We start from the raw sequence: 13,979 nt of genomic DNA, 5'->3' as shown, positions 1-13,979 counted from the left end.
GGATGCGTCCCTGCTGTCCCGGGACTCTGGGGACGGGGCTCTGGGGAGAGAGAAACGACTCCTGGGGTTATTTTCCTGCCATGATCCTCAGCTGGAGGAAAATTTTGCATCCTCTGTGGTGTGGGTGTTGCAGGGCTGGGTTAAATGGGGGAGGGGTGAAGCAGCCCCCTGGGACTGGCTCCATCCCTGTCCCCCCACTTGTGGGCAGTGGGTCATGAATTTGTCCCACCGTTGGGGGGGGTCCCAGACTCACACCCATCTTCCAGCGAGGCCAGGCTGCCCAGAAACCCCCCTCTGCTCCTGGGAAAGGTGCCGTGGGGACATGGCAGAAGGCCCGGACCGGTGCTGGGACAGCATCTCAGGGTGGGGGGGCTGCCGCGGGGTGGAGACAGACAGCGGCACGGAGACACTGGCAGAGTCCTGACACCCCAAAAACCCGTCTGCACCCCCTTGGGGTGATGGAGGGGTGGGGGCGGCCCCGTGGTGCCACCTCACTGCAGGGGCTGTGGGTTGGGGGTGCTCCGGGGGTCCATCCCCCCCACCCTTCCCCGTCTCGCTGCTCACTGGGGCTGCTCCTAAACTCTCCCTTCCCGCTTGCAGATGGTGTCGACCGAACCTCCACGATCTAGAAGGCGTCGCAACGGGGACGCTGGCCGGGAGAACAACTGCTGCGGGTCCAGCGGCGAGGTCGGGGCTTGCGGGGAGCCTCAGCGATAGCTTGCATCCTTTCTCCTCTCTCTCCTCTCCTCTCTCTTTCTCTCTCTCCTGTTTTAATTTTGTGAATGTGTAGATTGTCCTTGTGAACATATCATTAGACTTGGAATTTGTGTTGTCATTTATTACATCCATGCTGGGGGGGGGGGGGTGGGGGTGGGGGGTGGGAAGTCAAAAAAATCGATGACAAAAAGCATGGGGATGGGAGGGGGGGTGTGGGGTGGGACGTGGCAGGAGAGTGCTGACAACGGAGGGTTCACCGGAGCACCGTGGGCAAACCCTGTTTCTGGATGAGGATACGAATGAATATTGACTATCACACGGGTGTGTATGACCAAAAACCCTTTGGGGAGGAGTTGCCTGGCCCGCCGGGGACTTCGGGGCTGGTGGTCCCATCTCTTGAGTTTGCTGCATTCAGGCACGGACTGGCCCGGCGAGCCTAGATTTTATTTTTTTTTAAAAAAAAAGAGGAAAAAAAGTCACCCCAAAATTTCCTTTCGTTTTAGCCAAGAGCATCCGCAGTTTCAAGACAGCATTGTGCACAGAGCAGCGGAGGGTCAGCGGGCGCCTGCCAGGTGTGAGGGTCAGACCCCCCACCCCTCCCTCCCCAGTCCCTGTGCTCCTGGCATGGGGTCAGGGTGCAGGGACATGGCGAGGGGGGGTGGGGGCAGCATCTCACCCGGCAGAGGGTCCCGGGGGATGTTGTGAAGGGGGGGGGATGCTGGATGAGTTTCCGTGTCTCTTGCCTTGCTTGTGCAGGAACCGGGAGGGTGCTGCATCCATGGCTTCACACATCTGCCCCCAGCCATGAGGGGTTTTCCAGCCCTGGTGTGACCCACGAGGGGTGAAGGAGGCTTGGGAGCGAGCGTGTGGTTTTATTTAGCCAAATAAAAACCAAGCCCCAAAGGGCACCAAAACGCAGCTCCACAGCCCCATGTTCTTGGCATTAAACATGTGCCGGGGGGGGGGGGGGGGAGACGTGGGTGGCGGTGGCTTGGCTGCCCCCTCACCCGCTGCTGCGCTGCTTTTTAGAACGGGGAGCTAAATTTGGTCCGAGGGCGTTAAATACTTAAACCCGACACGGCGCTGCTTAGGCTTGTGCTCAAAGCCAGGTCGAGGCCAGAAAATCCATCGGCGCCCACAGCGATGCTTGGCGTAGCGGCAGCTTCGCTCCCGCCGGTCCTAATGCTGCTCCGAGTCCTCTGATGGAATAATAAACAATTTCAAATTAATTAATGCAAAGAGGTGATGGGTGGGAGCGGGTGTTGCGGTAATATTCCCCAAATGGGGCTCAGCTGTGAGCACCAACAGGCAGTAGCATGTGCTGGGACCGGCCGGAGCAGGGCTGGGGACTGAGGGGGACCCAGAGCATCGTCGGGGCTGGTGGAGATGGGAGATGTGTGAATCCATTTGCCATGCAGCATTTTTAAGTTGTTTTCTTTAAAAAAATAACAAAAAACAGGAAAAAAAAAAAGTGCCGAATGCAATGTTTTATGTTTGCTGTTCCTTGGTGTCCTGCTTCCTGGCAGGCATGAGATGGTGGGGGGGGTGTGCAGGGGTGGGGGGGAGCGGAGAAGGGAAAACCCGAAAGCGAGGGAGGTTGGGGAGAAGTGTGAGGAGGTGAAGGTGAAGAGGGGGCTCGGGGGGGGCTGAGCCACAGGCGCTGGGGACCTGGGTCACCCTCCCCTGAGCACCCCCAGGTTGTACGAAACCGAGGTGCGAACACAACCGCCGTAGCAGGAGCCTTCCCCAGGGAAGGCTCACACGTATTTACAGAGCTGAAATTCTATTTATTCCTTCGCTGACTATAGAAACAGAGGTTATCTGATTGTTAAGAGATGTTATTTTGGATATATTACCTATTAACTTGCTATGGCTGGTAACCATGATAATGTCTGTTATTAACAACCACCAAATAATTCAATAGTTGTTTTTTTTCCTTTTGTTAAAAAAAAAAGCTTATTTTCCATTGACAGTGTATAGGTTAATAACAACTTAGTTGTGTTTGCTGTTTCTTGGGGTTGTGGGGTTTTTTTTTTTTTAGTAAAAAAAAAAAAAAGAAAAAAGTGGCTTCAGTTGCGTTCGGGAAGTCCTGCCTGGCTCTGGGTGCCTGTGCTGAGTGCAGGCAGCAGAGCTCCAGTGACAGAAGTTTAAAAAAAAAAAAAAAAAAATTAAAAAAAAAAAAAAAAGCTCGAATCCTAAAAGAAAATAAAAATTATTTATAAAAAGAAAAAAGAAAAAAAAAATAACCAGTTGCATGAGTGAGGCTGTGAAGTCAAATCTTTAGTAATAAAGCGGCAGTGCCTTTCTTTTTTGTATTCACCCGTTCACCCCACGTGCAACTGTTTTGTACCACGCGCGCGTCGTGGCGAGGGAGATGCCGCCGCCGCGGGGGCCCTCGGCATCGGGTGGGCATCTCCCCCCTGCCCCGCTCCCCAAAAAACAGCCCCTGACACCCCCTGCCCCCAGCACCCACCGGGGACCTTTTACTGGTGCTGTTCCCCTGAGGCGTCCCCGGCTGCGGCGGGGAAGGGCGGCCAGCTCAGCGCCCAAGTGTCCGGCGGGTGCTCCCCGCATGCTGCGACACCCAGGGAAAAAAACAAAAAAAATAAAACCAACAAAACAAAACCACCCTTTTCTTTCGAGGTGGCCTCCCCATCCCCAAGGACAAGCCCTGAGCTCGACCGGACTTGAGCTGGGCTTTGCCTTTGCTTGCTCAGCTCATTAAAAAAAAAAACAACAATCTTCGGGGGGAGGTTGGGGGGGGTGGATCAAGCCCGGCCAGCATCCAGCAGGAAAAATCCAAAAACTGTGATTTACACCCGCAAGCGGCGCGGAGCGAAGCTCGAGTTTGGTCAGCACTTAGGGAAACTATTTCTGTTGTCACCTTTCTCCATGTCGGGGTGCGGCCATGCCCCAGGTTTGGCTTTCTGAATGTGCCTGATGGAAAGTGGGTCCTGCAGACGTCTATAATTTGCACACAGCGATGATAACACTAAAGTTGATTTTATACGAGTCATCAGAGTTTGCAAAGTGAGTTTTATTTTTTGTATTCCTTTATCTTTACTTAAAGGTGAATGTGTATTCCTCTGGGAGGAATAGGAAGAAAAAAAAAAAAAAAACAGGAATGTTAATAATGTTAAACAGAATACTTCCTCCCTTATTAATATATATATATATATATATATATAACCCTTATGTATTTATGCATATTGTAAGCTTACTTTAAAAAGCTTTGAATTCTCTTCTGTTGCATGCCGTTCCCGGGCAGCCTTTTATTGTACATGCATGCCTTTAGTCCTGTTTTTTCTGTACAAAGTTAGTGCACAAAGAACTATTTTTGCCTAGTTAATGTTGCCAAGCAATGCATATTTTTTGATTTTTTTTTTTTGTCATATATGGAAATAGCATGTTTGTTACATGTAAAAGCTTCCCAATATAAAGAAATACTAATGTTTGGAGATGCCGGTCTTTGCAAGTGTACAGTTTTCAAATGTTGTTCCCAGTGAAACACCCTCGTGATTTCAACTTGCTCCGATGTATTTATTACTCATTTCCTCCCATGTAACTAGGAATCATGGCTATATTTCATATCAACGTTATATTGAAAGTGAAGGGAGATGATTAATACAAGGTTTTGTAACACTGGGGTGTGGCGCCTCCTTATTTACGCTCTTTTTGGCAGATGGCCTCGAACTTTAAAAAAAAAAAAATAAAAATAAAAGACTAAAATAAATGGCCAGCCCCGTGGGGTAACAGGGGAGGAGCAGTTGCATAGTTGTGCATGGGGGGGGTTATTTTTATATAAAGCCTGTGGCAGGGCTTATAAATCCTCAGCATTCTCCATGCAGCCTCTTCTCTGTCCCTTTGGGACACCCACGCCCCGGGAGCTGTTTAGATACAGGATTTTCTTTTGAAATCAGCAGGAATCGGGGCTGGAGCAGCTCAAAGGCTGCAGCTGAGGCTGCTGAGGCGCACGGAGGAGCCAGCTTGGCTGAGAGCCTCAGCGTGTGTGTGTGCATGGAGACATTTGGGTCGAGTTTTTAAGGCTGGGCTGATTCTGGGCTTAAAAGCTGCAAATTTCAGACCCACCTTGAGCCGGAGCGGGCAGGGGAGGATGCTCTGAGCTGGTGCTGCCGTGAGCGCTGGGCCGCAGGAGGTGCTGAGGGCAGGACCATCGCTTCTGGCCCAGGTTTTGCCATCTTGTCTCAGCTTTGGGCTCGTCACCTCGCTGAGGGTGGCAGGGACCCCCCCAGATCACCCCATCCCACCCCCTGCTCGGCATGGGGCAGTGAGGGCAGGAGGCTCGGGGAGGGGCTGGTTACCTCCGCGGGTGGTGGCTGCACAACCTCGCCGGGCAGCCTGGTGCAGGGTTAGACCACACTTACTGGTTAAAAAAAGGGTGTTTTTTTCTGACATTTAAATGGAATTTCCTGTATTTCAGCTTGTGGCTATTTCCTTTTGTAGCTCTTTTTTACCCGCCCCCTGCAGACACATCAGTAAGATCCCCCTGAGCCCCCACTTCTCCAGGCTGACCAAGCCCAGCTCCTGCAGGCTCTTCTCAACCACTCCAAGCTTTCAATCATCAGCTTGGCCATTCACTGTGCTCGTATGTCCCTGTCCCTCCTGTACTGGGGAGCCCAGCACCGGCCCAGCACACCACGTGTGTCTCACCAGGGCTGAGCAGAGGGGCAGGATCACCCCGGCCTTCACCCGCTGGAGATGCTCTTCTTAACACAGCCCAGGATGCTGGCGGCCGCCCTTGCTGTGAGGGTGGGTTGCTGGGCTCGTGGTGTCCACCTGGACTCCCAGATCCTTCTCTGCAAAACTCCTTTCCATCCCATCAGCCCCCAGGGTGCACGGGGGTGGGGGGGTTATCCCTCACCAGGAGCAGGACTCAGCCCCTTGCTGAATTTCTTGAGGGTTCTCGCAGCTCATTTCTCCAGCCTGTTCAGGTCACAGAATCATCTGGGTTGGAAAAGCCCTTGCAGCTCCTCCAGCCCAACCATGACCCTCCCCCTGACCGTTCCCAACTCCCCCAGATCCCTCAGCGCTGGCTCAGCCCGACTCTTCAACCCCTCCAGGGATCCCGGGGACTCCCCCCTGCCCTGGGCAGCCCATTCCAACGCCCAACAGCCCCTTCTGCACAGAAATCCTTCCTCAGAGCCAGCCTGACCCTGCCCTGGGCAGCTTGAGGCCATTCCCTCTCTGAACAGCAGCATGACTCTGGTGCATCAGCCACTCCTCCCGGTTTTGTATGAGCAGCAGATGTGTCCCAGTGTCCAGGTTATTAATAAAGAGTAGTTGGCCCTGTTACTGACCCCTGGGGTACACCACTGCTGACTGGTCTCCAGTTGGACTTTGTGCCAGTGAACCCAGCCCTTCAGCCAGTTTTCAACCCACATCAATGTCAGTTTATCCAGCCTGTACTTCACCAGCTTCTCCATGAAGATGTTGTGGGAGATGACGCCAAAAGCCTCACTGAACTCAGGATAAAGCACCCACTGCTCTGCCCTCATCCACTGGGCCAGCGACGGCACTGCAGAAGGCTGGGTGGGCACATGTTCCCTTCGTGAAGCCACTGACTGCTCCCCATCACCTTCTTGCCCTTCAGGTGTCTGGAAATGACATCAAGGATCAGTTTCTCCACCACCTTCACGGGGGTGGAGGTGAAGCTGACTGGCCTGCAGCTCTCCCGAGCCTCCTTTTTGTCCTTGAAGGAAGGAGGGACTTTTGCCCTCTTCCAGTCCTCAGAAGCCTCCCCAGCCACCGAGACCTTTCCAAGTTCATTAACAGTGGCTCCCACAGCACCCATGGGTGCAGCTCATCAGGCCCCATGGACTTGTGCATGTCCAGGTCCCTCACCAGAGCCAATGCCAGGTGAGCTTTGGCTTCCTCAGCCCCATCCCTGGATGCCCACAGTGTCCCTGTGCTTCTCCCAGGTCTCCTGCCCGTGCTTCCACCTCTTGTACCTTTTTGAGTTGCGTTGGGAGCTCCTTGGGCCTCCAACGCTGCCCCTGACCTTCATGTCCCCCACCAGTCCTTACTGGTACGCAAACACAAGATGCAGCAGAACATCTGCCCTTGCTTACCTGTGTCAGGACATCAGGGGTGCCCTCCAGAAACCTCGTGGGTGGCCTGGGCCCTGCTGCAGTGTCTCTCCAGCAAGCACCAGCATGGCTAATGTCCCCCATGACGAGCAGAACCTGCCAACATGGGACTTATTTGGGTTTCTTGAAAGCCTGATCCGCTGCTTCTCCTTGGAAGAGGTTCCTAGCAAGCTCCCCGAACGCTGATGAGGCCAAGCATCCCCCAAAAGCGTGTCCTCGAGCTCCTCCTATTTAAAGGTGCTCCCAAGCATCATGAGCTGAGCCACCCCAGGAGGGAAAGATCAGTTGTGGTGTTTGGTCCCACCTGAATTGCCCTGCTCAGGAGGGCACCCGCATCTGCAGCTCACAGGCAACAGCTCCCTGCACCCAGCGTCAGCCCTCCCAACGCTGCTGAGCAAAGCATCACCTAAACCCCAGAGAAATGCCATTTCCTTCCATAAACAGTTTGCTTTTCCACATACATGTGCCTGCTGTAAAGGGAACCTAGGATGGAAACTCGAAGCCGGAGGGACTGAAAAGGCTCCAAGGAAAATCCGTGTGGAGGGAGAGTCTGAAGGTCCCGCCGACGGGTGAACTGGAAAGAGGCTTAAAAAAGGAAAAGCAAGAGCTAAAAAAAACATTTCTGTGCTGTCAGGAGCTCTTGGATGAATCCCTACTGGAGACTTAAAGGCTTTACCAACCTGTGCTCCCGGATTACACCATGCCTGAGCCCTGTCCAGCCCGGGGGAGCCAGGATCTTGTTCTCCTGCCCTGCGGAGGCTGCAGCCCACATCCAGCTGGGAGAAAAGACAGGGGCTGGTGGCCGCTGTTTTAGCAGCTGCTGAATTGTTTTGGTCTTGGCGGTGTCCCCCAGCAGCACAGGATAACCCCAGGTTGTCCTGTTAACAGGGTCTTTTCTACGTCTGCCCCAAAGGGTGATGGGGAGGAGCCAGCACCCAAAGGGATGATGCTCTTGTCCCTTTGGCCCTAACCCCAGGCTCCTGCTGCAGGTACAAATGCCTCATATTTAACAGCGAGGGGAATAGCCAGGGGAACAATTTATCAGCAGCAATAGGCAGGGATTTCCCATTACAGGAAAGTTTTTAATCAAGATGGAGAGGGCTTTACCAGAAGACTTCCTCGAGTTCAAGGAATAATTAATTCCCCGAGTCTGTTGGCTGAGGCTGTGCGGGAGAGGCTGGATGATAACAGTGGGCTGTCTGCCAGCCAGCGACCCGCTCCCAGAATATACCAAACCGCAGCCCACACCAGCAGCACAGGGCTCGTCACCAACACCGTGACTGTTCTGCTCAGCGTGGCTTTTGTCACTCCCTCGTGAGCAGCGAGCGCTGCCACGTAGCCCCCCAGAGAGGAAAATATTCCCAGAGCTGGGGCATTCAACCACGAGGCTGCGAGGGGCTGGGCGTCAGTGGCCTGATGCTGTTCAGCTGCAGCAGAGGCAGCTGCTTGGTAGTGCTTTTGGAGAGTGAATTCACCGCGGGGCTCAGCAGCGTCGCTGGGTGCTCCGGGAGCTGTTTTTAATTGGGATCTGCAAATAGCTCGGTGACGTGCGCCCAGCACGGGCACCTTGAGGCTGCGGCATCGCTTGAGCGGGGTGGTGGAAGCAGCAGGGCTGAGTGGTCCCTGTGTCCAGCCTGGGGGTCACGGGGGCTGGCATGGATCAGAGTGGGCACCCTATAGCTACACATATATCTGTACAGCCATATATCTCCACACAGGCAAAGTTTGCAGCCTTAGGAAGACGAGGCCACCTCTCTGCATCTCCCAACAAGTTGCCTGGTGATGGATGCTTAAATCACTGTAGCAATAGCACCCATCCCTGTGCAATTTGGGGGAGAGGGTCCCGGAGCTGCCATGGAGCCATCGATACCTCCAAAGGGAGCAATCGGAGAAGGACAGACCATGGCTTTGTCCAAAGGCCAGTGCAGGCAGGGCCAGGGCCAGCAGCCGTGCTCTGGGCAGGCAGCAGAGCGGTGCCTACAGCCTGCTGGTGCCTGGAAAAGCAAAGCAGAGTTTTCCCTCTTTTCTCTAAGAAAACACCTTGCTGACTGAGTCTGGTTAGAGGAGGAATCACCCAGCTCAGCCAGAATTCCCACTTTTCACAGAAAATAGATTTTTGGTCAATTTTAAATAATAATAATTTTTTAAAAACCATCCTGGCAGGCTAGCTCCTGCTTTTTGACGAAGCAGCACCACTTCCACCCCTGCGAAGAGGCAGCACGGGGCTGGGCATTGTCTCCCCAGGGCAGCAGCATCCAGCAGCGGGATGCAGCCAAGGGGTTGGGTGCCCCTCTCCCACGGCCCCATGCTCCCAGCCTGGCATCGGGGTGACCTCCCCAGGCCTCCCTGAAAAGTTTTTCCAGCCCCACCATGAAAGCTCTTGCTCCTCAACCAGGACGAGCAGAGCTCAGGGCCGGGCTCAGCAGAGGGAGCCACAGACTGTGTGTCCCCTGGCAGGCAGCTGCCGAGGCCGGGACCCAGCCCGGCCCTTTCTCCTCTCTCTCCACATCACTGACCTTGAGCATCACCGAGCCGGAGACAGGACCTCTGCAACCTTCCCCTGCCAACTATCCCACCCGCTACTGCTTCTTCCCTACAAAAACTTTCCCCATCCTTCTCTTTCTCTCCTCCAGCTGCCTTGGCATTATACCCATTTCCCTCCCCAGGCGATGAGCAAGGGAGAAGAGATTGGACTCGATGAGCACAGAGCCAAGGTGCAGCCTGCCCGTGGCCCCGGGCTGGCACCCCTGTGGCTGCGGGGCTTCGGGTCCCCGTAGGAAGCGTTTACACAGCGCTAAGGGCTGCCACCACTTCAAAAAACATCCTAAATGTATCCTGCGGGTATGTTATGAAGGTGACACCAATGGGGCAGATATTTATGTTTTCCAATAATTAACATATCTAAGAGCCACACGACTTGTAATATTTCTGGCTAGAGCAAAAACCGCACGTGGAGGAAGATCCCTTGATCCCTGCAGTAGGTAAAAATAATAGGTAAAAACAAATTTACCATTTGTTTTACCATAAAGATACACCCCCATCAGTCATTCATTGGCTAATCTGCTTGTAGTAACATTGCTAATGCTGGATACTGGTAACAATTATAGAGGAAAAAGAAAGTTTGCCTTTTTCCTACAGGTGGATGCGCCACAACATGTCCCGGCTGGAGCAGCGGCGGTCTCCTCCTCCACCCACTCTCACAGCTCTTTGGAAGGTCAGTGCATGGCTGCCAAGGGAACTAAAGAAATACAAATCACAAAATCATCAAGGCTGGAAAAGCCCTTGCAGCTCTTCCAGCCCAACCACGACCCTCCCCCTGACCGTTCCCAACTCCCCCAGATCCCTCAGCGCTGGCTCAGCCCGACTCTTCAACCCCTCCAGGGATCCCGGGGACTCCCCCCTGCCCTGGGCAGCCCATTCCAACGCCCAACAGCCCCTTCTGCACAGAAATCCTTCCTCAGAGCCAGCCTGGCCCTGCCCTGGGCAGCTTGAGGCCATTCCCTCGGGGCCTGGCGCTGGCTCCTTGGCTCCAGAGACTCATCCCCCCTCTCTGCCCCCTCCTGGCAGGGAGTTGCAGAGGGCCAGGAGGTCTCCCCTCAGCCTCCTCTTCTCCAGACTGAACCCCCCCAGTTCCCCCAGCCGCTCCCCAGCAGACCTGTGCTCCAGACCCTGCCCCAGCTCCGTTGCCCTTCTCTGGCCACGCTCCAGTCATTCAATGGCCTTTTTGGGGTGAGGGGCCCAAAACTGCACCCAGGAATCAAGGTGTAGCCTCACCAGCGCTGAGCACAGTGAGGTACAGCTTCTCTAGGAGACCAGTGGGATGCTGTGAGGGTGTACAGGCCTCCCATAGCACAGTGAGGGGTTCCCCACATCACACTTGAAGGTTGGGTGGTGGATGCCCATCCAGGAATTGCTCCCTGGGTGGCATCCATACACCCCCAGGCCAAAGAAGCACCACTGTGGTTTGCCTTAGCACTTTGAGTTTCCAGGCCCGTGCAGCTCAGTGAGCTGCGCTTATGGTGAATTTTTTACCTTTGCTTTACTGTTGCAATCTCACTACGGAGCAGCAGAGCAAATAGAGAGGTAACGTGGTACTCTCCACTCTGCCAACACTGCCCCTGCAAAGCCTCAGTGCCAAAAACACAATGCAAAGTTGTTCAAAAAAATTAATAAATTCCTCATGATTATATTAGCAAAATTTCTTTTAATACTGCAATTTATTTGCTGTCCCTGTTAACAGCCTAGCCAAAGACTTACGAAAAAGAGCTTTAATGTTTTATATTCTCTCAACTACTTCATCATGGCTGCAACTTTAAATACAACTGGAAGGCAAAGCTTTTGCACAAAGGTTATTTCCAGGAGTTGGGCAGAAGGGCTCAGCCACAGCTCAAAGGGCACAGCTGGCTGGGGGCTCTTTCCCAACGCCGAGGACTCACTCCAGAGAGCAGGAGGAGAAACCAGAGGCCAGGTAATGAGCAATTTGAGCTCATTAAGCAATTATGAGCTGCTAGAAGGTTGCGACTGCTGTATAAAGCCTCCAGGATGATCAGAACCTTTGATTGCAGCTGCTCAGGAGGTAGATTTTTGGCTAGAAAGAGCCTGGTTTGGGATCCCCTGGCTGAAATGCCCAAGGAGAGGCAGGGCTTTTCTGATGCTGCCCCAGGTGCTGACTCAGCCTGGGTGAGATGTGGACAACAGCCACCCTCTCAGGAGCCCACACCGCACCAATGGCCCCCTCAGGCTCACAGCTCCCCACGGCTGAAGGCTCAGAGCTGCAGGTTAGCCATCTGCCAGGGTTTCCCAGCTCGCTGGTCCTGCCCCAGGTTCCTCAAACCTCCCTCTCCAAGACCTCACCCCAAGGCTGACCGTGTCTCCACGAGCTCCCCTGGGGACAAGGTTGGGTTGGGCTGACAGCTCTGATGTGTGCGGGCAGTTAGTCACCACCTGCCTGACACATCTCGATGACCAGCAGCAGGATGTTGTACGCAAGAGGGTGCTTTGAGGAAAAAGTTTGGGGATATGTGCTTTTCAGCAGAGAAGAAAAATCTACCGTGGCAGCATGAAGATGGTTTCCAGGAGACATCAGGGACAACGGGACATGCTGGCAGAGCAAGTGACCCACCAGCCAGGTCTCTGTAGGGAGGGAACCAAGGCCACCTCTTCACACTGTGTGATAAGGAGAACTCAGCACCTCCCAGGGCTCCTCGCTGTGAATATTTCACAGAATCACAGAATCATCTCGGTTGGAAAAGACCTTGAATCTCCTCCAGTCCAACTATGAACCTCACCCTGATCGTTCCCAACTCCCCCAGATCCCTCAGCGCTGGCTCAGCCCGACTCTTCAACCCCTCCAGGGATCCCGGGGACTCCCCCCCTGCCCTGGGCAGCCCATTCCAACGCCCAACAGCCCCTTCTGTAAAGAAATCCTTCCTAATATCTAGTCTAAACTAGAATTGCCTGAACCAGATTTTAAACCTGTGCCTAGAGGTGGAATGTGAAGAGAGAGGACCAAAGAGGCTGCACTGGGCACAGCCCTGGGACTTGCTGACCGGTCACTCCACAGCACACACGTGCAGGAGATGATGGGAGACACCCAAAAGGAAACGACAGTGATAGAAAAACCACAGAGAAGCTGCTTAAATGGGGGACTTCTGAGAAAAAAAATTAAATAGAAGAAACACATATCACTGGAGGGTATCAGGAAATGAGCAGGTGATAAAGACAGATCTTGGGAGAAAGGGATGGGAGGATGTCACCTTAATTACAGATTTTGTTTCTTTCACAGATTTGGTTATCCCTCTCTTCTGGGTTTTTCTGAGCTGTAAACACTTTCAAGTTGAGTAATTTTTCAGCCCAGTGAAAAGAGTTTTTCCCATGATCACAAAACCAGGGAGGCTCCTTCCCAATCCCACACCTAAAAAAAAAAAAAAAAAAGTCAAGGTGCAAGGAATAGGAAATTTCTTGCAGAAATGCCTGTTTGATAAACAGGCTGTTTCCCACCACAACCACCAGCTTTAATAGACAACTGTGGGAAACACAGAAGTAACTCAGCTTCACAACAAAGACAATTCCTGACAATGCTCCTGGGGCTTTCCAGGAGGGTTATTTCCAAATAGGATAGACCAAGTGGAAAAAAAATAAATCCAAAAACACAAAGGGCTGGAGGGGGTTTTCATTCATTATCCCTTCTCCGTTTCTGATTGCTACAGCGTTTGCCCACAAAGCCACGCTGTACCAGCAGAACCCCCAGCCCTGCCTGCTGCCCAAAAACTTCTCTGCTTGCCTTTTCCCCACCCTGGCCTGGTTGATCTTACGCTTTGGAACAGAGTAGGTAAGAGATTAAAGAAGCTGTGCTGGTTTTGCCTGAGATAGAGTAAATTTTCAGATAGGCATTTAATTTTTTCTTTTTCCTCTCTTTTTCTCATCCTGATGAGGGCTCCAGCCAGAGGTCAGGCAGCTCATCTGTTGCAGTCCCGGACACTGTCTGGCAACATAGAAAAGCAAATATGAAGTGTGAAAGGGCTGTGGAGGGACCTCCCTGGAGCACGCAGGCACAGCCTGCTCTTCTTGGGTGATGTCAAGAGGTGACAGGGCAGCTGCAATGCCGTCCATGGGTGTGCACACACAGCCCCTGCTGTACCCCTTCCGCTGGCAAAGCGTCACCCACAACGCTCCTCAGGAGTCCAGGATCTGTGAATTATTTTTCCCCTGAATTTCAGCAATATCTGCATCCTGGGAGGACAGCAGGAGGGTCTTTAAGAAGAGCAGTACAGTTTTAGTGGCACAGGGTGGGGTGACCCAACCAAGACTTCAGCTTCAAGGTCTCCTGCCACATCACAGCAGCTGTTAAGACAGATTTGTTCAGGCATTTAAACATTTGGCCAGGAACCAGGTATTTCCTCAGTGAAGTGTGATGAGGCACCCAGAATGCCTGAAGAAGCACACAAAAGAACTAGAAGCCCACAGGAGCCTCCACGCACGCAACTGCCTCTCACCTCCCCTACCCCAGGGTCAGTTCCTCCAGCAACAAGGACCTGTAAGAAGGAGGTGACGCCAAATCTTGGAGGTTTTTTTGCTGCCCGGTCAACAAAATAAGGCCTCATCCACAGACAACAGCAACTACTGGCCCAGAAGAGGAACTCAACATCTCCTCAG

General features: G+C 53.2%; 1 protein-coding gene across 3 annotated transcripts in view; it reads left to right on the top strand.

The window, feature by feature from the left end:
* SAMD4A (sterile alpha motif domain containing 4A) overlaps positions 1 to 851 on the top strand; it is a 105,889-nt gene extending 105,038 nt beyond the window's left edge. For all 3 annotated transcript variants that reach the window (XR_012633827.1, XM_074908923.1, XM_074908922.1), the window contains one exon: positions 601 to 851. Coding sequence is in view for 2 of the 3 variants with exons in the window: in XM_074908923.1 (XP_074765024.1) it covers positions 601 to 629 (29 nt within the window). In the remaining variant the exon portion in view is untranslated. The remainder of the gene's footprint in view (positions 1 to 600) is intronic.
* Positions 852 to 13,979: the final 13,128 nt, after the last annotated feature.

The sequence above is a fragment of the Athene noctua genome, chromosome 6 (assembly GCF_965140245.1).
Source record: "Athene noctua chromosome 6, bAthNoc1.hap1.1, whole genome shotgun sequence".
In the NCBI taxonomy this organism is placed as follows: domain Eukaryota; kingdom Metazoa; phylum Chordata; class Aves; order Strigiformes; family Strigidae; genus Athene; species Athene noctua.
Note: the sequence above shows the minus strand (reverse complement) of the source record. Positions and strands in the feature narration are given on the sequence as shown.